Source organism: Eleutherodactylus coqui, chromosome 4, assembly GCF_035609145.1.
Source record: "Eleutherodactylus coqui strain aEleCoq1 chromosome 4, aEleCoq1.hap1, whole genome shotgun sequence".
In the NCBI taxonomy this organism is placed as follows: Eukaryota; Metazoa; Chordata; class Amphibia; order Anura; family Eleutherodactylidae; genus Eleutherodactylus; species Eleutherodactylus coqui.
The window spans coordinates 10,281,987-10,306,612 of record NC_089840.1 but is presented as its reverse complement, the minus strand read 5'-3'; the positions used below and the strand labels follow the sequence as shown (position 1 = coordinate 10,306,612).

The 24,626-nt window shown below is 46.9% G+C and overlaps 1 protein-coding gene across 2 annotated transcripts in view; it reads left to right on the top strand.

Annotated features, from left to right (window-relative positions):
• Nucleotides 1-3,857: 3,857 nt before the first annotated feature.
• SCAF4 (SR-related CTD associated factor 4) overlaps nt 3,858-24,626 on the top strand; it is a 109,424-nt gene continuing 88,655 nt past the window's right edge. For both annotated transcript variants that reach the window (XM_066599068.1, XM_066599067.1), the window contains exons 1-2: nt 3,858-4,138; nt 21,750-21,833. In XM_066599068.1, coding sequence (XP_066455165.1) covers nt 4,109-4,138; nt 21,750-21,833 — 114 coding nt within the window. In that variant the 5' untranslated portion in view covers nt 3,858-4,108. The remainder of the gene's footprint in view (nt 4,139-21,749; nt 21,834-24,626) is intronic.

Here is a 24,626-nt window from a genome sequence, read left to right as displayed (position 1 = left end):
CGTGTGAGATTTGTGAGTCTCACAATGCACCAATCTTATGTGATTTTCTCGGCTGTGTGAAAACGGCCTTAAAATATGTTCACACGCTGCGGAAAATCTGCACCATCAGTGCGGACTGGGATGCGGATCCACAGCTAACTTCATCCTTTTGAACTAAAAGGGTAAAATCTGCTGCAGATCAGCACCAAAATCTGATATGTGTGAACATACTCTAGGGGTGCATTCACACTTGCTGTAGATTTCAATCCTTCAATTTGAATGAAAGTGAAATCTGCTGCAGATCAGCAACATGTGAATACACCTTAAAGGGGTTCTGTCACTAAAAAAGAAAAATTCTATACTTATCTATTCCTCCCCCATCAGTCTACTTACCAGATCTTCAGCTCCCCTATGTTCTCCTGTCTTTTGCAGTTCACTTCACCTCCAGCTGCCTGATTCCTCTCCTTCCTGTGAGGTTACGTACATTTGGTTGGCAGTCTTCTGCCTTCTTCTGCCTGCCAACCAATGAACATTACCTCACAGCTCACAGGCCAGCAGGAGGACTGCCTATCTTCTTCAGAGATTGTTCAAGAGAGCTATCTCTGAAATAGATTACAATTCCTTCCTAGGCAGTGAAGCTACAGCACAGGGATGTGACCTTCACTGACCCAGCCGGAAGGAATTTGAGATAAGCAGCCCTCATAACAAGCTGGTCCCAGCCTGCAGTGAGCTGACATGGGGCACTGGAGAAGCTCAACCAGGAGAAGATGTGATAAGGAGACAGACAGGGAAGGAATAGGTAAGTTTAGATATTTTTTTTTTCTTAAATGACAAAACCCCTTTAAGGCTGGGTTCACACAGGGCGGAATTCTCGTGGAACGAAGGTAGTGGGACCGTACAGAAATTCAACAAGATTTCTGCAGCGGTGATGCAGCCAAAAAACTTGCGCGGTTTTTATCACGGCTTCTCCGCCTGTCTTCCGCTGCGGACATTTTTGCAAATCTCGTCCACTTTGCTGCTTAATCCCGGGATTAAAATTGCAGGCGGAATTTCCATGCAGAAAGTCTACGCGGAACTTTGCTCCATGTGAACCCAGCCTTAGGGCCCTTATACATGGGACATCACGGGACCTGAATGATAATCATTCAGTGTAAATGCTTCTAGCAACTGAACAAATAATTCATTTTCTTATTGTTTGTCATTCAGTTTCCGCAGACATACCAACAATCAGCCCGTGGAAACAGGCAGTCCTTCATCTACGAACTGTTTACTGTGACTGGAGACTGGTGGCTGACGCACTCCCCGGCCTGTTGGGCCTCCATTCGCTGAGCCTGTGTGAAAGTGCAGAAGTGACTATTGCTGGGGACTTCTGTACCCAAAAATTGTCCCGTGTAAAAAGCCCCTTAGGGCTCATGTCCACGGGCAAAAGAATTAAAATCCGCAGCGGATTTTAACTCCTCTCCTGCCCGGGGATCCGCATCCCATAGGGATGCATTGACCACCCGCGGGTAGATAAATACCCGCGGATGGTCAATAAAAGTGATTTTTTTAAAAACGGAGCATGAAAAAATCCGGACCATGCTCCATTTTCGTGCGGGTCTCCCGCGGGGACGGCTCCCGCAGACTTCTATTGAAGCCTATGGAAGCCGTCTGGATCCGCGGGAGACCTAAAATAGGAATTTAGTCACCTGCTCCGGATCTTCCCTTCGCCGCGGCTCCATCTTCTCTCCGTCGCGGCCGGATCTTTTTTCTTCGGGACGGCGCATGCGCGCGGCACGCAACCGGCGTGCCCTGCGCATCCCCTGGGCCGAAGAAAGAAGATCCGGCCGGGACGGAGAGGTGAAGCCGCGGCAAATGGAAGATCCAGAGCGGGCGAGAGGTAAGTTAATTCTTATTTTCAGCGCTCATGTCCGCGGCGCAGGAGGGACCCGCTACGGATTCTACATGGAGAATCCGTAGCGGGCCTGATTTTCCCCGTGGACATGAGGCCTAAGTCTGGGTTCACCGTAGCAAAACAAAAAAAGAAACATTTAAAAAAGCAAGCAGGATCCCCCCGTTTGTCCTGTGAGCAGAGACATGCCCATTGTGGCCCTAATATTATGTCTGTCTGCACAACAGGGCCCAAACCGAATAAAGCAGCCGGGGGCTTTCAGACATTTTGCTGGAGGTGTTTCAGGCCCCGTTTCACTCGTTGAAGCCTTGAGTTGCTAAAAAGATGGAGAAAACATTTTGAAAACTAGACCCCTTAACTAATTCCTCTAGGGGCGCTCTGCGTATTTTGACCCCACAGTTTTTGAATGAATCTAAGCAAAGCAGATGGAAAGAAAATCCGATTTTCATTTTTTTGCAATTGTGCTATTTTACAATAGTTTTTTTGTACAGCGTACATAGGAATGATGACTTGCACCCCAAAAATGGATTCCCCCCCCCCCCGTTTGCCCCGTGTTCAGAAACATACCCATTGTGGCCCTAATCTGCTTACAGGACCCGTGGCTCGGCCTATAATGGGGGGGAACACCTCGTTGGCTATCAGGGCACAACGGAATACATTCCAGGCCCAATTAAACATTTGTGCAAAAAAAAAAAAGTGACTCCCAAAAAATCATCCCCCGTTCTTCCCCCTTTTTGGTGTTCCCTAAATCTTAGATCATGTAAAACTGTGTGGTATATCTCAAAACAGGGGTAATCACAGAGGCTGGTCGGGATGGGCACATGGGGCGATATTCCGGGTAGCCCCCCTCCTCCCGTTCTTGCTGCAAACCTAACACTTTTGGGGGGTATTTCTTGACCTCGGTGGCAGGATGGGGTGTAAGAAGTGGCATTCAGTGGGGCTTCGTAAGTTCGCAGTGGTGCGGCGGTCTCACGCAGAAGGCGCTCAACGAGCTGCAGGGAGGCGAGCGTTCGCGGAGCTTCTTGTAAATCACGTATTACAGGTCGCGGTCTGACCCTTTGTGCGGCCGCATAGCGCACTGCGCAGAACTGCGTCCTTTTTCTGTTTTCTTCGCGATGCCGCGGGTATCCGCAGCCCGTACACGATGCAACCGCTCTATGTTGCTGAATCTGCCATCCCCATCCGGTCACGTGACTCCAGCCAGTTAGATCGCTACATTCTTATATCATTGGATAATGGCGATCATGTGACCGCGGACCGCCGCTCACTGCTCCGGACTCTTGGCCACCTTTGGCAGCCGGGAGCAAGGAGATCTTTAATTTTCCGGACCCTCCCCAGCTTTTGCGTCCGCCATCTTGCTGAGGGGCGCGTGTGCAGAAGACGGGAAAAAGGCGGTAAAGATCCAGTTTGGGATAAATCCGTCTTAGGTCAGTGATATCGCCTTCCCTCGCGGCTCCACACACCGGGCGCTCCCGGGCTCTGCGCCCGTCAGTTGGCTAATGCGCAGAGGGCGGCGGCGGGTCCGGGCAGGACCAGAATGTCACTGGACGTCTCAGAGGACAGAGGGGGGTAGGTTCCTCTCCCCTCACGGACCGCCGCTCACTGCTGCCCCCGGTGGCAGCTCCAGCTAATGGCGGTCACACTCCCGGGCTTTATTCTACAGGCTGAACCGAAGCTTTCCGTTTCTTGATATCAATTAAGAAAATGGATCCATTTTTTCTGTTTTATATCAGTTTCTTTCAGCTTATTTGTATCCTTCTATAACTATGAGTAAACCCCCGTGTGCCCGGCATCATTACCGGCAGCCTGCCCAGCGGCGCTGCCCGGGCACAGCCGGTAGCATATTTGGTATTTCACCTCAGCCGCCTGACTGAAGAGGCGCGCGACCGGCCACGTGACCTCTCATAGCCCCCCCACTCCGGAAGGCGGGAAGTCAGTCACGTCATGGGGAGGAGAGTGTGCGCTCGGCCTGTGGTTTCCCATCGTGCCTTGCGCGGCTGGAGGTCGGCCATCTTGTTCCGGCGGTGAGGCTGCGAAGCCGTCTCCTCCGTTTCCTTTCTCTTCAGCTCTCGGTCGGCCGCTGCCCTCGGTGCTCGGGACATGTCGGCGGTGATACAGCTGCGGTAGTCGGCTCTTCCTCTCTCGGTGCGGGTTACTGAGGCGAAGGAGAAAGCGCCCGTGAGACGTCGGCTGACCCCTCCTCTGAGCGGCCTCTCCCCTCAGCGGAGCGCAGGCAGCATGGACGCCGTCAACGCCTTCAACCAGGAGGTGAGGGGCGGCGGGGATAATGGCGGGGTCTGTGGGGAGGGAGGACGGACGTGTCTTCGGGCCTGCTGTATGCAGGAAGATGGAGGCCTCCGGGGAGGGGCCGGGCGGCTTCACGGGGGTCGAGGAGCTCTGCGGAGGGCGGGTGGGGGTCTGTAAAGGCTGAGGGGCTTCACGGGGGTCGAGGAGCTGGGGGGGCTGTAAAGGCCGAGGGGCTTCACAGGGGGGGGGTGCGGGCCGAGGGGCTTCACAGGGGGGGGGGGTGCGGGCCGAGGGGCTTCACAGGGGGGGGGTGCGGGCCGAGGGGCTTCACGGGGGGGGGGGGGGTGCGGCGGGCCGAGGGGCTTCGCCAAAGTCTACGTTAATGTGCAGATCCTGATTGGGGTCCGTCAGGCGGAGCGGGTAGTTGGGTGGGTTTTCTGCCCAGGAGTGTCTGCCTGAGCCCCCCGCCGCACCCCGCACCGCTGTCTGGACTGTCACAGATGTCAGTTCCTATTGAAAGGGAGACGTTGCGGATCTTTCCCCCGAGCGCCGAGACGCAGAGCATCGCGCAGGGAATAGAACCGATTGATGGCGGCGGGTTCGTTCACAGCCGCGTATTAGTAACGCAACATTCAGTCATGTGGTAAAAACCGCAGCGCCTCCTCGCAGGGGGGTGTAATAGTCCAGTGAGATGACGGTGCGCTCCGGGACGCAGGGGGGTGTAATAGTCCAGTGAGATGACGGTGCGCTCCGGGACGCAGGGGGTGTAATCCAGTGAGATGATGGTGTGCTCCGGGACGCAGGGGGGTGTAATAGTCCAGTGAGATGACGGTGCGCTCCGGGACGCAGGGGGTGTAATCCAGTGAGATGATGGTGTGCTCCGGGACGCAGGGGGTTCAGGCCTTCTGTTAGACATAAGAGAAAAACTGGCAGGACATCGCAGCCGTGTGTTGTGTATTGGCAGATCAGAATACGCCTGAAGGAGGCGCAGCGAACAGGTGGGCGGTCTGGGGGGACGGCTGGGCGGTCTGGGGGGACGGCTCGGCCTGAGAAACTCAGGTGTAACTTCTAACCAGTCTGTGCCTGACCCCCGAGGCTGCGCTCACACATGCAGCCAGCAAAACAGACACGATTTTACTTCTGTTTTCGGACATAGGTTTCTGCCCCCGACAGCGGGATTTAGCGAACCCCGTAATTGCGATGAGGTGCGCGAAACACAGTAAAATAGAGCAGGAAGTGCTTGAGAATGGCGGCGATAAAAAGCGCATGTGTGAGCTGGGCCTAAGGCCTCATGTCCACGGGGAAAATCAGGCCCGCCACGGATTCTTCATGCAGAATCCCGCAGCGGGTCTCCTTTCCCGCGAACATGAGGCCTAAAAAGATTAACTTACCTGTCCGGACGCTGCGGATCTTCCCTCCGTCGCGGACGGATCTTCTTTCTTCGGCCCGGCGCATGTGCTGTGCACTCTAAATATATGTATTTTTTAACTCCTGCTCTCCCGCGCCGGAGAGCAGAAATTCAAGTGTGGGTGTGCCGCGGATCCGGACGGCTTCCATAGGCCTCAATAGAAGCCTGCGGGAGCCGTCCCCGCGGGAGACCCGCACTAAAATGGAGCATGCCGCGGGTGTTTTCCCGCAGACGCAATCCGCACCTCACGGGAAAATGACATCCGCAGGTATTTAACTACCTGCGAGTGTCCAATGCATCCCTATGGGGCGCGGATCATGCTGTGGGAAAAACGCTGCGGATTTAAAATTCCAATTTAGCTGTGGACATGAGGCCTAAGGGGGCCGTCACACTGGCGAGAAAATCGTGCGAGATTTGTGCATCGTGAGACGAACACAGATGAAACCAGTTCTTTTGGAGGGTTTCATTCACATAGCAAAGTTTTCCTGAGTTGCAATGCAGGAAAAAAATTGCAGCGTGTTCTAACTTTCTGTGATACCGCCCATTGAAAGCAACGGGAAAACTCTGTGATCCTCTGCTGTGGCAGCCATGGCGGGGGATTCCTCCGGCCCCGCAGTGATACCAGGCTGTAGTCACGTGAAAACGCCTGGAATTCACTGGTTTCGCGCGGATGGTTAGGGCGATATTGGGCCGTGATTCACGTCCCGATCTCCCTCGCCAATGTGAAGGAGCCCTTAGTAGGTTGTTCTGTCTTTTTTCTTTCTTTCCCCTTGAGAACTGTTCTGACTACACTTACATAATTTCGCAAGATCTACAATGTCGCACTTAGGCCCAATGCACACAGGTGTATTTGCACTGCAGGATCCGGAGCAACGGAACCTGCAGCAATTACAGGAGCGCGGCCGCAACGGAAAAAAAGACATGCTGCTAATGCCGGCTTTGACGCGGCGGATTGACCGTCCCGTGTGGCTGCGATTTTTGACAACTCTCGACCACATGGCTGGCTAACCCCGGGATTAGCGGCCACAGGCGGATTTACTGCAGCGAAATCCTGCACAGAATTTCCGTGGCAAATCCGGCCTGTGTGAACCCAGCCATATAGCAGTCTAATCTTGTGACATACAGCTGTCCCCAAGCATACTGCTGTTATTGCCCTTGTGTGCCGCCCCTCACCCAGTTGTATTCAAGCTGCAGATAGCAGTTGTCAGAGCTACGTTCATGTCGGCCTTCGGCTGTCTGTCTTTCTATTCTGTACGAAGGGCAGGGAAATTTTAAAAAAAATGCATCCTGCACAATCTCCATTGATTTTAAGAAGCATTTTTCTTTTCGCTTTGCTTCAGTTTTCTCCGTTCTGCTTGTTTTTCATCTTGCTGATTGATTTTTTTTTTTTTTTCTTCCCTTCGGCCAAAATAACTGAATTGAGTTTCTGTTTTTAACATTTTGGTCAGTGGGTAATAAATGCAAATGGAAGCTATTCCACTTATGTCTATGCTTCTGTTTAGAAACTGCGCTTAATAAAACTGTGCATTTGGAGTTGCAAAAAAGTTTGAATAGTACCTCTAACAAAAAAAACAACGTATCCTTTGAAAAATACAGTTTTCAATTTGCATCAGACATCAATTACCCTCAGTTTTTACATTTTCAACTGCAATATGTTAATGTGCGAACATAATGTACATTTCCAGCTGTTTACTTTATTCTGGAAGCACATTGACAAACTTTAGGTTTTTCTTAACCATTTAGGAGATTTACAAGTTTAGCATTAATTGTTAAAATTTTGAGGAACATTTTGTTTTCCTACACCAAGCCAAGATGGTAAAGGCTCATAGGTGTCAGAACCAAAGATACCCCATTTAAAAAATACACCCCTTAATATATTCACTAAGGGGGTTCAGGAGTATCTTGATCCCAGTTTTGTTTTTTTTTCAAAAGTTAATGCAATTCAGGGGAGAAAAATACAATTTCATATAAATTCATGTAATTTAAAGACTTTTTTTCTATAGTACACATGAAAATGAGAATTTGCACCCCAAAATGGATACCCCTGTTTGTCCTATGTTCAGAAACATACCTATTGTGGCCCTAATCTTCTGTCTGTATGCACAACGGGGCCCAAAATGAAAGGAGCAGCCGATGGCTTTCAGAACAGAAATTTTGTTTGAAGGTGATTTAGGCCCCATTTCGACAAAGAACCCCCCACAAATGACCCTGTTTTGAAAACTAGATCCCTTAACGAATTCATCTAGGGGTTTTTCTGCATATTTTGACCCCACATGTTTTGAATGAAGCAAAGCAGAAAGAAAAAATTATGGTTCTTTTTTTTTTTTGCAATTGTGTGATTTTTTTAAAAACTATTTTTCTGTACAGCACACATATGAAGGAAGACTTTCATCCCCCAAATTGATACCCCTGTTGGTTCTCTGTTCAGAAACATATCCATTGTGACCCATATCTACTTATAGGACACATGGTTAGGCCTGCAATGGAGCGAACACCCTTTGGCTTTCAGGGCACAACTGAATAAAATCCAGGCCCAATTACACACTTGTAGAGCCATCAAGCTGCCAAACTGATGGAACACCCCCCTTAAAGTGACTCAGTTTTGACAGCCCGAAGGGTACTTACGGATGCCTGGTTGGGATATGGGTACATGGGGCAATACAACCGGTAGCCCCCCCCCCCCCTCCTCCCGCGCTTGCTGCAAACCTGACACTTTTTGGGGGTATTTCTTGACCTCAGTGGCTAGGATGGGGTGTTGAAAGTGGTGTTCTGTGGGGCTTCGTAAGCTTTCTGAGGTGCGGCAGTTTCACACAAAAGGCGCTCAACGAGCTGCTCCTGGAACTGCAGGAAAGTGAACATTCCTGGGGCTTCTTGTAAACTACGTAGGCATTACATGTGGCGAACTGAATAAGGCCGGGCTCACACGGTCGTATGTCAAATTTTTCTGATGTGAATCTGACTTGTGCAATGGCCATGTGAATGAGGCGTAATACACCCGCACACTGCCGTTTCCTCTTGCTGCGTAGTTATATTGGAGTTTTCCAATTGACTTGTGTGTTGTAGAGCTCTAGATGACCTTTTGCTTGCGTGCAACAGGTTTGTGGGATTGCGATGCAGGATCAGTGTCTGACTACAGCTGTTCGTAGATGTTACATTTGGTGTGATCTGCTTACTATGGGAGGAAGCTGATGGATGCAACAGTGACGTCTGAACCTGACAGGTTAAATGTTTAGTGGAGAAGACAAAGCTGAAATCTGTCGGTCAAAGTGTCATATCAACAGTTATCCAGCATATTTGGTTCTAGCGGCATTATAACCTGCAATTAACAACAAATATCAATCATACACATTGTCTCTATGCAATTTTAATAGGTGCTCTAAGGCTGGGGTACGTCACCTTTTCTGGATCGAGAAAGCTACTCCCAAGGGCTACAAAACGTATAGAGGTATTACCCTCTGAAACATTTATGGAATATCAAAAGCACATGCCATAATGGGTACAGGTTCCACTTCCAGGGCTCGCATCCATCGGTAGAATAGGGGTCCCTTTCTTCTATCTACACTTGAGAGGAGACCACCGTGCATGTTCTTTCCATTGTAGGTTATGGATGTTGTGGCAACCATTTAGCATTTCACAACCCTCATAAATTACAGGGCAGAAAGCAGTGTTTGTGGATGGCCATTTCTAACTCGTATACCCCTTTCTGGAGTGCCAAGCGTGTCAATGGAGCCCATTCTCCTGATAGATGGGGGGTGTGGAGATGGCTTCACAGTGCACCATTATTATGTCTCACTGACCTGGAAACTATAAGAAGCCACACACAAACATTAATTTCTCTATCTACAGGGCTGGGGGCAGTACAGAATGACATTGCAGGCAACTAAATACGTTCCCTTTAATCTAAGGGCTTTGCACTCTGGATCACATGTATCGAACATTCCTGGCTGATTCCTTATCTCACATGTGCTATAATGAAGAATGACTATCCGTTGCACAGTTTACCACATTGATTCCCATAAGCTATATTCTGACATGAACAGTATTGGTGAAAAACCTGTTAAAGGCTGTTCATATTCCTTATTAGCACATATGAGCTGGTTACTCATAGAATGGTAGAGTTGTAAGGGACCTCCAGGGTCATCGGATCCAACCCCCCCCCCCCCCCCCCCCCCCCCCGCTCAGTGCAGAATTCAATAAATTATCCCAGACAGATGTCTGTCCAGCCTCTGAAGACTTCCATTGAAGGAGAACTTGCCACCTCCCGTGGTAACCTGTTCCACTCATTTATCCCCCTCACTGTCTAATATCTAATTTGTGTCTCCTTTGTTTCATCCCGTTGCTTCTAGTCTTGTGCAGATGACAATAGGGCTGATCCCTCTGCAGTGTGACAGCCCTTCAGATATTTGTAGACAGCTATTAAAGGGGTTGTCCCGAGGCAGCAAGTGGGTCTATACACTTCTGCATGGCCATAATAATGCACTTTGTAATGTACATTGTGCATTAATTATGAGCCATACAGAAGTTATAAAAAGTTTTATACTTACCTGCTCCGTTGCTGGCGTCCTCGTCTCCATGGTGCCGACTAATTTTCGCCCTCCGATGGCCAAATTAGCCGCGCTTGCGCAGTCCGGGTCTTCTCCTCTTCTCTATGGGGCTCCGTGTAGCTCCGCCCCGTCACGTGCCGATTCCAGCCAATCAGGAAGCTGGAATCGGCAATGGACCGCACAGAAGCCCTGCGGTCCATGAAGACAGAGGATCCCGGCGGCCATCTTCAGCAGGTGAGTATGAAGACGCCGGACCGCCGGGATTCAGGTAAGCGCTGTGCGGGTGGTTTTTTTAACCCCTGCATCGGGGTTGTCTCGCGCCGAACGGGGGGGGGGTTTAAAAAAAAAAAAAACCCCGTTTCGGCGCGGGACATCTCCTTTAAATCTCCTCTCAGCCTTCTCTTCTGCAAGCTAAACATTCCCAGATCCTTTACCTGTTCCTCATAGGACATGATTTGCAGACCGCTCACCATCTTGATAACTCTTTTCTGAACTTGCTCCAGTTTGTCTGTCTTTTAAAGTGGGATGCCCAGAACTGGACACAGTATTCCAGATGGGGTCTGACTAAGGGCTCCTTCCCACAGACGGGTTGCCCGCAGCTATTAGGTTCTATTGAACCTAATAGCTCAATGCTCACGGTGCGGAATTCCATCGCGGAATTCCGCACCGTGAAATCACCCGACCTCACCCTGCGGCATGCTCTATTTGCTGCGTGTGTACGTGCGGACAGCTTCCACTGCAGTCAATGGAAGCCGTCCGTCACTCTATCTTCCGGCGCATCATGTGACGCTGTGAGCGTGTCATATGACGCGGCCGGCGTGTCGTGCTCTATTGCACATGCGCACCGAAGCGTCATGCGGGGCGGAAGACGCCGAATCCGGAGATAAGTATTGGGGTCTCTGGGGGGCGCCGTGACGGGCTCTGCCGCGGCGGAGCCTATCACGGCCGTGGAAGGCCGGCCTAAGGAAGAGTAAAGGAGAATGACCTCAGGTGATCTAGACCGTATGCTTCTCAATACATCCAAGAATTGCTTGCCTTTTTTGCTGCTGCATCACATTATTGACTCATGTTCAGTCTATGATCTATTAGTATACCCAAGTCTTTTTCACATGTGCTGCTGCTTGGCTCAATTCCTTCCATTCTGTATGTGCTTCTTTCATTTTTCTTACCCAGATGTAGGACTCTGCATTTCTCCTTGTTAAATACCGTCCAGATCGTTTATAACAATGTTGACCAACACTGGGCCTAGGACAGAGCCTTGTGGTTCCCCACTTGATACATTCTTCCACTTGGATGTGTAGCCATTTTGAATGACCACTCTTTCAGTACGATCACTCAGACAGTTGTGAATACCCCTAACAGTTGCCTTACTAAAGTTAAGATATACTATATCCACCATTTCCCTCCAGGAATTTTCCTCCACTTGGGACCCTACTATATGACCCAGAATGGAAAGCTGCTCGGGAAGAGCGTCTTCTGTTCTGTAGGGACTTTCTGCCATCTCGGTATTGCAGGACAGACGTTCATGTGAATGGCAGTCCTGTAATATTCTACTTCTCTTGCTGTAGCCACTGTAGGGAAAATGTGTGGCTGGCTGTGCCTTTCCATGACTAAGTCAACTGATTGTGCGGTTGGTGAAAGCAGGACTTGATGTGTTCGGCCATTTGCCCTGTGCCTCACGTTCTGAGGGATTTTGCATGCTGACACAACCCTTTTAACTCTCTGTAACATGTTACACGCTCTCTATATTCCGTATAGTGTTTTGTATGTAGTACTTATATTAACCCCTTAAGGACCAGGTTGTTTTGTACCTTAAGGACCAGACACTTTTTAGGGATTTTACCCATGTGGCGGTTTTACTGCTCTATTTTTTTTCCTTTAGCTACCAAAATTATTTTTGCTGCGTTTTTTTTTCCGTGACATATAGGACTATTTTTTAAATATCTTTTTCACTGACTTTTTTTTCCGTTTTTTAGTTTTATTGGGGGTAAAATGCTAAAAAAAATGATTTTTTTAACATTTATAGTTTTTTTAAAAATTATTTTTATATTTACACTAAAATAAAGTATGGAAATGGGTTCCTCTATTTATTTCGGACGTTTTGATATATAGTATGTATGGTTTTGGTTTATAGGGCGCGTACGGTGACGGTTTTTGTTGGCGTCTGCTTTGTGTTATTCTCTTTTTTATGTATGTATTGTTGTTTTATTCTGTTGTTTTGTTTTACTTATTTATGTAATTGTGTTTTTTACTATCTGTGTCCCCCATGACGTCATATAAGACCTCTGGGGGACACTCACTTTTTTTTTTTTTTAACTTTATTTGACATTTTCCCACTGTAGCTGGGCAGTCCATAAGACCCTCAGTTACAGGGGAAAGCAACCCCTGTGGTGACATTAGTCACCTGCAGAGCTTCCAGGGTCTAAGTCTGACCCTCCAGCTCTGCAGTAGCAGGGAATCCCGGGAGGTCACATGACCCCCCGAGGCTCCCGTAGTGAAAGAACTTCTTACTTTCACTTTGCCCCGACAGTGCTCATTGAGCACTGTACATCGGGGAAGCAGAAGGCAGGAAGGGTTAAAAACCCCTCCTGCCTTCTGCTCCAGGTTATCAGCTGTCACTAACAGCTGATAACCCGTACCTGCCTCTGACTTATTGCAGAGGCAGGAGGCTTAGAGCACCGCCGTATTTTTACAATCGGTGGTCCTTTAAGCCCAGCACCAGCCGCCGTATATATACAGTGGCTGGTCGTAAATGGGTTAAGGTTGCTTACTGTAAATGACACGTACATGTGGAATAGATATAGTGGTGATTCAGATTAAATTATGTAATTTGTGTGGTATTTTCTTTGTAAAATTCAAATAATTGCGTTTTGGTTGAAGGGGTTTTCCATTTAAAGGGAACCTATTAACTCCAGAAGGCACTATAAACTAAGGATCCGTTTACACCAAACGATATATCGTTTAAGCGATCGATGTCAGAATTCACTCAGGCAGCCTCTTTAAAAGAAGAAAAAAAATAGGATTGCCTTCCAAAGAGAATTCATGTGGACATGTCATTAGTTCTGAGAACTGCATAGGGCTCATTCAGACAGGCGTTCTGTTGTGCTCCTTACGTCCCCTTTATTATTGTAAACTACAATACTATTGTAAAAATATATATCCCTATCTAGCCTGCAAAAAAAAACTGAACAAGTTGGTAACATTTGCTGTAAAATATTTCCTGCTTTCTGTTTTAAAGGTTTTTCCAGGGAAATACTATAGATGACTTATCAGGATAGGTCATCAATAGTTGACTGGCCGGGGTCCATCGCTTGGGACCCCGACCGATCAGCTGAGCAGGCGCATGCTGTTAATGCTGCAAATACACAGAGGTTGGAGTGGAAGTCTCCGCGTCGACCTCTGTCTAGTGGCCGGCGCTTGTAACTGCAGGCACGGCTTGCGTTGATTTCAATGAGAGCTGTGCCTGCATTTACAAGCGCTGGCCACTACGCGGAGGATTCCGCTCAGAGTTCTTTGTATTTGCGGCAATTACAGCATGTGCCCGCTCAGCTGATTGGTCGGGGTCCTAAATACGCCCCCAACCGATGAACTATTGATGACCTATCCTAATGGTAGGTCATGAATAATATTTCCCTGGAAAACCCCTTTTAGGCCACTCACACACACCGTTGGTAAAACGCTGCACTTCAGAACTGCATTTTCAAATGTGCTCAACAGCAGTTTTTAGCAAACTCAATCATGACAATGGAGGATGTGGGTCGTTAAAAAGTGCTAAAACACACTAAAATAGAGCAGACAGCGCTCGAGAATCACAGCATTAGAACACTAGTCTGCAAAATCAATTAATGTGTTTAGTATGGCATTTCAAACACTGCGCTGGATGCTGTAAAGTGGTGAGTGTGAAAGTTGCCTAAAGCCTGGATGCGTCCTATAGTCAGAAACTACTCATTGTCAAAAAAAATTCAAAAGTTGTTGAAATCGAATGAAACTTTCTCTGTGTAATAGTAACGTTAATATAAGTAAGCGATTGCAATATCTGAGCAAAATGACCATTTATTGTGGGAAACTGACCCAGTGTAGGGAGGCTCTAGTACCCTGTTGTACCTCCTCTAGCTTAGATACAAGATTTGATACGGGCGGGCATGTAGCTTCTAGTACCGTGTTGGGCCGCCTTTAGCTTGGATACAAGATGTGATACAGGGGGCATGGAGGCATACGCCATAGCATTTCAGAATAAAACATATACGGGGTAATGTGTTTACCTGTCGCAGGTTGATGTTGCCTGTGGTTTGGGAAGCATAAACCTAGTGGCCGTACATAGGTGCGCACAAAACTGCACACCCACGTACGTGCACAAACACTCGTGAATGCAGGTCCAAGCCCCTTAAAAGCAACGTGCTGCCAGCACCCCTGCAGTGATTTTCGGGGAAAAGCTTTAAATATAACCCCTTCCCTGAAAATCATCCCTGTTTGTGCATGTAAAAAATAATGAAAAAAATATATATATACTTAACTCGCCGCCGCTGCTGTATAAATATTCCCTACGTGGAGTCCCCTTGTCACTGAACACTGTGACAGCAAGTGCCAAGGGGACTCCCCGCGGGGAGTAAAGAATCTCCTTGAATTCATTGAATGGCTGATAGCTACCTATGACTGGCTGAGCGCTCAGCCAATCAGTTACAACCCTGCTGAAAGAGCTTTAGAGCAGTGCAGGGAGAAGACAAGCTAGACATGCCTGAGCCCTGGCAGCTGAGGAGAGGTGAGTGTATATATTTTTTTAAAATTATTTTTAACACACTACAGGGAAGATTTTCAGGGAAGGGCTTATATTTAAAGCCCTTCCCCAAAAATCCCTGCTGGGCTTGTCGGCAGCCCATTGCTTTCCATGGGACTGCAGAAGTGCTAATCCCATTGAAAGCAATGGTAGTCCCCTTGTCAGTGTTCAGTGACAAGGAGACTTCACGCTGGGGAATATTGATGCGCACCAGGGACCTATGGTGCACGCATGTCCTATGTTTTGCGTAAAACGCAGATATGTGAACTCAGCATAGGGAACCAATGGTTTTTTAACAGGTGTGTGTTTTTGTGCGCGCAATTGTATGCACATAAACACGCTCGTGTGAATCCACCCTTAGCGTGCATTCACACATTGTTGATTTGCTGTGGATTTGGTCGCAGATGGGTGATTACTTAACAGACATTTGTTAGGAATCTCAGACTAAAGTAATGGGTCCAACAAATTCTTATCCGCTCTTGCTGACAACTTTATCTTCCGAAGGGTGGAAGAAAAAACAATGGGATCTGCTATTTTGGACCTAATTCTTAACAACATAGAGGAAATGGTTGAGGGAGTAAGGGTGACTGGGTCCTTAAGAGGCAGTGATTATACTATCCTTGGATGTTGGATAACAAAGGGAGGAAGACCTGAGAAAACTCAGACCTCAAGGTTGGATTTTAGAAAGGTAGATTTTAATGGACTCAGAAAGAGGAGAGGAAGAATCCAATGGCTGGATGTTCTTAAGGACAGAAATGGGACTTAAATACATGCTAAAGAGGAAGAAATTATGGAATTGAGGGGAAACTGATCACATTTGTTGACAACAAAAAACTAAAGGCCCTTTTAGACAGGACGAGTGTCTGGCAAACTATGCCCAACACTCGTCCGCTGCACATACTCGCTCCCCGTACACCTGCATGGGAGCTGGTATCGTTAGCTCTCAGCTGGGAAGTTGCAGGAGATTTCTCTCCGCTCGCTCCCCCGCCCCTCTCCATTGACATAACACAGCGCCCGTTCAGTACTGAACGATGAGTGATCAGCTCATCGTCCATGCTGCATAAACGATGGACGATGAGCTGATCGCTCATTGTTCAGTACTGAATGGCCGCTGTTATGTCAATGGAGAGGGGCGGGGGAACGAGAGGAGAGAAATCATCTGCAGCCGTCCCACCCCCCTGCTGGCTGCTCTGAGCGAGACAGCACTATTAGCTCCCATGCAGGAGCACAGGAGTGAGGATATAGATGGACGAATTTCAGGCGTCGTTTGCCCTACATTCGTCCAATGTAAACCCAGCTTAAGAGGGGATAGCTAATGCTAAAGAGGAGAGAGTATTCAAAAAGCTTGAACCCGTGGGGGGCGCCTAACAGAATGGTATTTTAACACAGCGAAAAGCAAAGTCCTACATTTGGGCAAAAAAGTCACATACAGAATGCGAGGAATTGGACTTCTGCAGCACAAATGAAAGACTTGGGTATACTAATAAATCAGACTGAACATGAGTCAACAGTGTGATGCAGCAGCAAAAAAAGGCAAGGAAAGACTAGAAGCAATGGGATGAAACTGAAACGGAGGAGACACAGATTAGATATTAGACAGTGAGGGTGATCAATGAGTGGAACAGGTTACCACGGGAGGTGGTGAGTTCTTTTTCAATGAACGTCTTCAAACAGAAATCCTATTGGTGGTGTAGCCTTTTTTTTTTTTACATGCATCTATTGTTTGTGTTTCTGTGTAAACATCCTACATTGATGCCAAAATGTCTAACAAAATAGAAAAAGGGCTTTAAGAGGATCCATAGGTTTATTTTTATTTTTTCGCAATAGGGAACTTAAATTTTTTCCTTTACATAACGTTTATTTTAGTACATGGTCAAGTAATTAGGATCACAGCTGCAATGTACTTTAATAGGGAAAACTGGATGATAAACCTTTACATTTAACCCCTTAGTGACAGCCCTATCGTAAAACATAGCGCCGCTATCTCCCTCCATACAGCGCGGGCATCAGCTGTTTATTACAGCTGACACCCGCGGGCAATAGCTGAGCTCGGCCGATCGCGGCTATTAACCCTTTAAATGCCGCTGTCAATTCTGATAGCGGCATTTAAATCCCCCGAACAGCGTTCGGAGTCCCGCACGGCCCCCCCGCGGTGAGATCGGGGGATCCGTGCAGGTGTCATGGCAGCCGGGGGCCTAATGAATGGCCCCAGGGCTGCCTTAGCAGACTGCCAATCAAGCCATCCACACAGGGTGGCTTGAAAGACTGCCTGTAAAAAAGCAGTATGACGTAATGCTATAGCATTGCGTCATACTGCAGGAGCGATCAAAGCATCGCATGTTAAAGTCCCCCAGGGGGACTTCAAAGTAATGTAAAAAAAAAAATCAATAGTTTTTTTAATTGTTTAAAAAAAAATAAAGTTATAAATGTTTAAATCATCCCCCTTTTGCCATATCCATTATTAAAAAATCAAAATCATAAAATAAAAATATGTATCTGGTATCGCCGCGTCCGTAAAAGTCCGATCTATCAAAGTAGTGCATTATTTTTTCTGCACAGTGAACGCCGTCCGAAAAAAAAAAAATAAAGAACGCCAGAAATGCATTTTTTTAGTTACCCTGTCTCCCAGAAAAAACACAATAAAAAGCGATCAAAAAGTCGTATGTATTCCAAATTGATACTATCGGAAACTAAAGGACATCCCGCAAAAAATGAGCCCTTGCTCAACTACGTCGACGAAAAAATAAAAAAGGTATTGCGCGCACAAAATGACGGCAAAATATAATTGAAAAAAATTAAATATCTTTAAAAAAAAATAAAAGTACTACAGCAAAAAAAATACTATATAAGTTTGGTATCGTAGTAATCGTACCGACCCATAGAATAAAAATATCAGGTCATTTTTGTTGCAATTTGTGTGCTGTAGAAACAGGACGCACCGAAAGATGGTGGAATGTCGTTTTTTTTCCATTTCTCTCCGCTAAGAATTTTAAAGTTTTTCAGTACATTATATGGTACAATAAATAGTGCCATTGAAAAATACAACTCATCCCGCAAAAAACAAGCCCTCATACAGCGACTTCGATCGATAAATTAAGGAGCTACGATTTTTTAAAAGGGAGTAGGAAAAAACAAAAATGGAAAAAAGCTCCGTCACTAAGGGGTTAACAACTTCAAAAATAACTTTACTTCTTATGATTATAGTGTCTTGTGCTTTTCTGTATGATCACATGTAATTGTATGAACCTCAACTATAAATACCTGTGAATAGGCCTGAAAGGAGAGGTCATCACTATAAAGACCTATCTAAAGGTTGGCTTAACAGTTGGCAACGACAGTTTGAGTGACCGCTTTGAGTGATCATTTTGCATAAATCATTGGTATGCGATCATTGGTATTTAAATAGCTACTCAGCTACTTAAATACCAAATAGGTGTGCAAATGAAGCCTTCCTTGAACCAAGGCTATTATCTGTGCTCAGATACTTTGTTCTCCACAGAAAACAATGCTATCAGCATTGATAAAATGAATTATGATTTTTAGGTTGGGCTGAATTTAACGATCAGCTAGCAGGGCCCGAAAAGCAGACGATGGGTGCAGATTTACATGCACCAATTATCGCTAAAACTATCGGCTTTTTGGACATGTGACACCACTCTGATTGGCCCAATGTACAGTGCTGAGCTCTGGTATAGACTGAAGTGAGTGGTGCTTACCCAAGCATCTCTGTCACTTAAAAATCCCGAGCAGCAGACCTCCGCTGATTACCTATCAGGATATTGCTGAGAAACACCTTTTAAAGAGGCACTCCCCTTAGGCCGCCTGCAGACGGCCGGGTCGGATCCCTCTGCGAGAATTCTCGCAGCGGGGCGCGGACCAGTGTCTCTGCAGAGGCCTGCGGCTCACCCGCTCCAGGCGTCTTGATTCTCTGCTATGCGCCAGCCTGCGCAGAGAGGAGCCAGCCCGTCACCACTGACATTTCTGTGCGGGCCTCTGCCGTGGAATTTCCGCCCGTGTGCAGGGGGCCTTAAAATTATTTTTTTTCCATCCCTGCCCCCCTCACCTATGTATATTCCAATCAGTTTAATGCAGTGCAGCCTTTTGTCTGATGCTTATCAGGCACCTTATTGATAATTTCACATGATGCATCAGCACAACATCACATGAGCAGCTACAGACTGTACAGTCTTTGTCTGCTGGGAATACCGTGTAACTATCATTATGAGCTAAAGGCAATCAATATACAGTCAGGCGGATGAAGTGTCTTCATTACACTTGTGTAACTGGAGCCGCTAATCATTGTGACACAAGTTGGTGTCTCCCCTGAAAGCAGCAGGCATGGTACAAGCCGTGTCATTTCATCACAGGAAGTTTTATTGCCCTCTTGAGAGAAAAGAAAATTACAGGGGGGTGGGGGCTCACCTTGAAATCACATGACCCATGAGTGGCTCTTGAATCTTCCTAAACAATGTACATGATACTAATGGCTACATGTCAGTAAGGGTTTATTCATGACAATTAGTGCTTAATCGCCCAACATTCCTCTTGAAATCTACTTTAAATAAATTGTTTGCCATATGCAAATCTGTACTTAACATCCCTGTGGGCATACCTGGACTGTGCCTGCCATCTGCAGTCTTCTCTGCCTCTGAATGACATGGATGATCTCCCTACGTCAACCACAAGCAGAAGTAATGTCTTGGAAGTCGGAGTGGGACTGGTACATAAGCAGTTTATGCCCTTTTGTGGGCAAACTCACCAGTCTCCCATGTCCATATGCCAGTTCCGCTCTGAATTCCAGGACGTGCGCTTTTTACCCTGCTTGTGCATGACGTGGTGCTGTCATCTACGTCAAGAAGTTGCAGGGTGGCTGAGTCACAGAAGACGGCAGGCAGAGTCCGGGTACATACAGCGGTATGGTAACTACCATCCAGAGTTGGAATCTTACAAACGTCATTTCAAGAGGTTTGTGGAGTAAATGTGCAGTAATAGCTAGGTTGGGTGTATTAATGACTAATAGGATCTGGTACATGATTTAGAAGGGTTCCTTCTTAAAGTTGTCATGGTGACTGGACACTGGTGCAGCATTCTGTTGTATTGCTGTAACTTGCCCCACAAAGCTCTACGTACATGGCCCTGTTTAGTAGAATTCAGAAGCTAGTAGGTAAACTGCATTTATTTTGTGTGTACAGGCATAGAGAAGTTGTCTCAATGCAAAGTTCAAATTGAGGGATCCACCAAATCTTCATAAAAACAAGGGTATAAACCTGAGTAATATCTTCTCGGCTGAGTACACACTGGAACTGCTGCAGATTCTGCTCTGAAAGTCCAGAGCATTTTATTATACATGTGGATACGGTTTTAAAAACCCATCTACATGCATCAGAAAGAAAATCTGCTTAAAACTGAGGGCATTCTGCTGATTTTCCTATTTGCAGCATGCAGATTCTAACACGGATTTCACATGGGATGAAATCTGCATCTAACACATGATTTTTATTGCCAGTTTCACTGCAAATCCACAGATCCACTTTGTGGCCTTAAAGGTGCCGTTAGAGAATATATTTTGTGCTCTTAGGCCTCATGTCCACGGGCAAAAGAAGAATTAAAATCCGCAGCGGATTTTAACTCTTTTCCTGCCCGCGGATCCGCACCCCATAGGGATGCATTGACCACCCGCGAGTAGATAAATACCCGCGGATGGTCAATAAAAGTGATTTTTTTTAAAAATGGAGCATGAAAAAATCTGGACCATGCTCCATTTTCGTGTGGGTCTCCCGCGGGGACGGCTCCCGCAGGCTTCTATTGCAGCCTATGGAAGCCGTCCAGATCCGCGGGAGACCTAAAATAAGAATTTAAAAGAATTAACTCACCCGCAGCGGACCGGGAAGGTCTTCTCTTCCTCACGGCCGGATCTTTCTTGCTTCGGCTCGGCGGGTGTGCCCGGCACGCCGGCGACGTGCCAAATTCATCCGCCGGCCGAAAAAGATCCGGCCGTGAGGAAGAGAAGACCTTCGCGGTCCGCTGCGGGTGAGTTAATTTTTTTAAATTCCTATTTTAAGCGCCCATGTCCGCGGGGCAGGAGGGACCCGCTGCAGATTCTCCATGGAGAATCCGTAGCGGGCCTGAGTTTCCCCGTGGACATGAGGCCTTAATGGCAAAACATAACTCCTATGCTTGCCTCTCCTGGCTCCCCACATGTCTAGCACCTCACCTCTGATCTCTGCTCTGGGTCTGTAAACTGGATGTCATAGCTGCAGCCAATCGTACATCAGATGGGGGATGTGGTGGTGGAGCGGTGGGGGAACTTCGGGGGAGGGGAGTAAAGGATCTTTTATTATGTTTGGTCACGTGGAGCACAAATTTAAAGAAGATGAATGAAAAAAAACGCAGATAACCACTTTAATCACGTAAAAATAAGATTAGCGGCCTAACGTTTGCTACAATGGTGGTCCTGATCCCTCTGTTCCACAGTGTATGACCGCAACAGAGGATTCTGAATCAAATGATGGTCATTTTTTTGCTCCTCTACTTCTTTCTACCCGGGTACCAATCAGTGTCTAAATTGTTTTGGATAGTTTAAAAATATTACATGTGTAGCTTTATTTCAGTACTTCTTGGGTTGCTTTGTATTCGGGTCTATAAAAGGTCTTCAAACAAATCTACAGTGTACAGTAACGTGTACGAACTCATATTTGTACTTTTCACATATAATCTCGGCACAGGTATTTTGCTCTGTAGATGGACAATCGTGTGATTCTTAGGCCATACTGAAAATGAGTGTTAATTTTTTTGGGGGGTTTTCCTTGAGGAATTACCTTTTTAAGTGATAATAGTAATGTATTTGAGCCTTTTTTGTCCTACTAATTTTTACTTTGTGATAAACTTTAATGTTTTTCCTTCTAGCTCTTTTCGCTCATGGATATGAAACCTCCAATTTCTCGAGCGAAAATGATTCTAATAACTAAAGCTGCGATTAAGGCAATTAAGGTAAGAGTCGATTACTACTTATAGAAAAACTTGAAGTGTTTGTGGTTGGCTTAATAAAGGGGAAAAATCTCTTCAAATCTTCTCCAGTCATGTGACTAGTTGTTTAAAAAAAAAAACATAAGATATGAAAAAATACACCCAATAAGGACACTTGAGTGAGTGTGAGTGGGTATGCATCTAGTTATGTGTGATATGTTTGCTTATATATACAGTTACCCCAACAGTTAAAGACCCAGTCAGAAACCTTGGGGGGGGGGGGGTGTTCGTTCTGCAGTTTACACAAATTCCTGTGACTAACAGAAGCTCAGCGATCTACTAAGTTATGTGGTTTCTCTCTGGCAAGCATAGTCCTTGAAGGAGATAGAGGATGGAAGGTGTGTTTTGCATCCGTCAGTTTACTGATTGTCAACCCGTTGATCCCTTACAATAACCGCCCTTAGTTGTCACCGCTTCATACAATCTCTGGTCTCTTGCACTCAGATCAGCCCTGTGTTGCTTATTTACTAATAGTGAAATGCTGAAAGAAAAAGAGAGGGATTAAGGCCTCATGTCCATGGGGAAAATCAGGCCCGCTACGGATTCTCCATGGAGAATCTGCAGCAGGTCCCTCCTGCCCCGCGGACATGAGCGCTGAAAATAAGAATAAATCAGAATTAACTCACCTCTCGCACGCTTCGGATCCTTCCTTCGCTGCCGCGTCATCTTCTCTCAGTCGCGGCCGGATCTTTTCTTCGGCCCGGCGGATGACGTCGGTGACGTGCCCCGCGCATGCGCCGGCCCGAAGCAAAATGATCCGGCTGCGACTGAGAGAAGATTGCGCCGCGGCGAAGAGAAGAAACGGAGCGGGTGAGTAAAATCTGATTTTTGTCTCCCGCGGATCCGGACGGCTTCCATAGGCTTCAGTAAAAGCCAACGGGAGACCCGCACGAAAATGGAGCATGGTCCAGATTTTTTCATGCTCCACTTTTTTTAAAATCACTTTTATTGACCATCCGCGGGTATTTATCTACCCGCGGGTGGTCAATGCATCCCTATGGGGCGCGGATCCGCGGGCAGGAGAAGAGTTAAAATCTGCTGCGGATTTTAATTCTTCTTTTGCCCGTGGACATGAGGCCTAAATGGCATAATGCAATTGGCCTCCCTAATGAGATTCCTTTTGTCATGTTGGATGCAATACTAAGTGTATAGGCTTTTATATAAGTAATATCACATAAGGCCGGGCTCACACATGCGTAATTTCATTGCATATTACTCGCAGATAATACGCAGTGAATGGAGTCAATGAAAGTACATTGATTTCAATGATCTATTCACACTAGCGTATATTTCTTGTGTAAATTAGGCGTGTAAAAGAGAAAAAAAAGTAGTGTTCTACTTTACACACTTACAGCCCTATCGTCTTCTATGGGTGCATTTGGAACACTGTGCATACACAATTACACTGCATATGCACAGTGTTAACACATGTTGCTAGGGACCACGAAGACTTTAAAAAAAGGGGGGGGGGGGATTTGGAATCTGCCCGTGTGAGCCCGGCCTCAAGGGAAAGGTTTCAAACTTACTACTCCATCAGTGCACACCAGCTAAAGTAATGATATCTTGATACTATAGTTAGACGCGCCAGCATTGTAGAAAGATGTGAATGTGAGATCCAGGTCGTCAGTTTTTTTTTTTTTGGTTTTTTTTTCTACCCTAAATCAGTATATCGAAGCTAACCACCATTGTAGAAGTAAACACGAGGTTATTAATTCATAGCCTCATTTTATTGGGTCCCCACTCTGTTGGGTGTGGCTTCATGTGGCAACCACCACAACACTGTATAAAGAGTGACATCGCATTCACAGCAGAAACCATACTGCCAGGCGAAGCCCACCTTGGTGGTATTGTATCTTGACGCCACCGGAAGCTAGGGGTTTGACAGGAGGGATGCCCCTGTCACACCCCTAGCTCCTGATAGTCAAGGCTGGAAGGTCCTAGCAGCACAGTGTGGATTGTGTGCCAGTTTTGCAGCCTTACGCTGAGGGTTTGTGTTCTTCTTAGGTGTACATTATGAGCTTTAAATGCTGACATGTTACTGCTGTAACATGGCATCATTAACATCTAAAAATGTACACCTAAGAAGACAAATAACCCTCAGGCTAAGACTGCAGCACTGGCACAAATCAATGCACACGCTGCAGCGATTAGTGCCACTGAAGGAGCCGTCCCTGGCTGGCCCATCGCCTCAGCGCTGTGTCCCGGCAGCCGGCTGTCAATTTTGTGCTGGCCACATAACTCTGTGCTCCATGACGTGTGCTCACTGTTAGCAATGCTGCCGCAGTCGGCGTTTGTGCTCTGGTGGCTGGGACAGGCTGCCGGCCGCTTCCTCAGTGCTGTGTCCCAGCAGCCGCCTGTCAGCTCCGTGATTGCCGACCCCGCCGCCTCTCTGCTCCCTCAGCACCGCTGCCACGATGCTCCCCCGCTCATTCCCTCATCCTTACAAATTCTGCAACCACCCAACATCCCATACAGATTTTTAGAAAAACATACCACACCCCATTACATTTATCGCTGAAGATCCCATTATTTGGGGATTTGAAAAATAAAAATAAAAGTATCCAGACCTAAATGAAAAATAAACTAGAAATTTAAAAGATGGGAAAGACCCTGAAGGGGAAAAAGAAAGTAAGGGAATTAGGAAAGTCTGTCCAGTCTGAGAATACTCCAAAGGCAAACTCACCAGTATATTAGAGCACATTGTCCATGGTAAAGCGTGTGTCAGAGCCGTATAGGGAGCGACAGGGCCACCACACA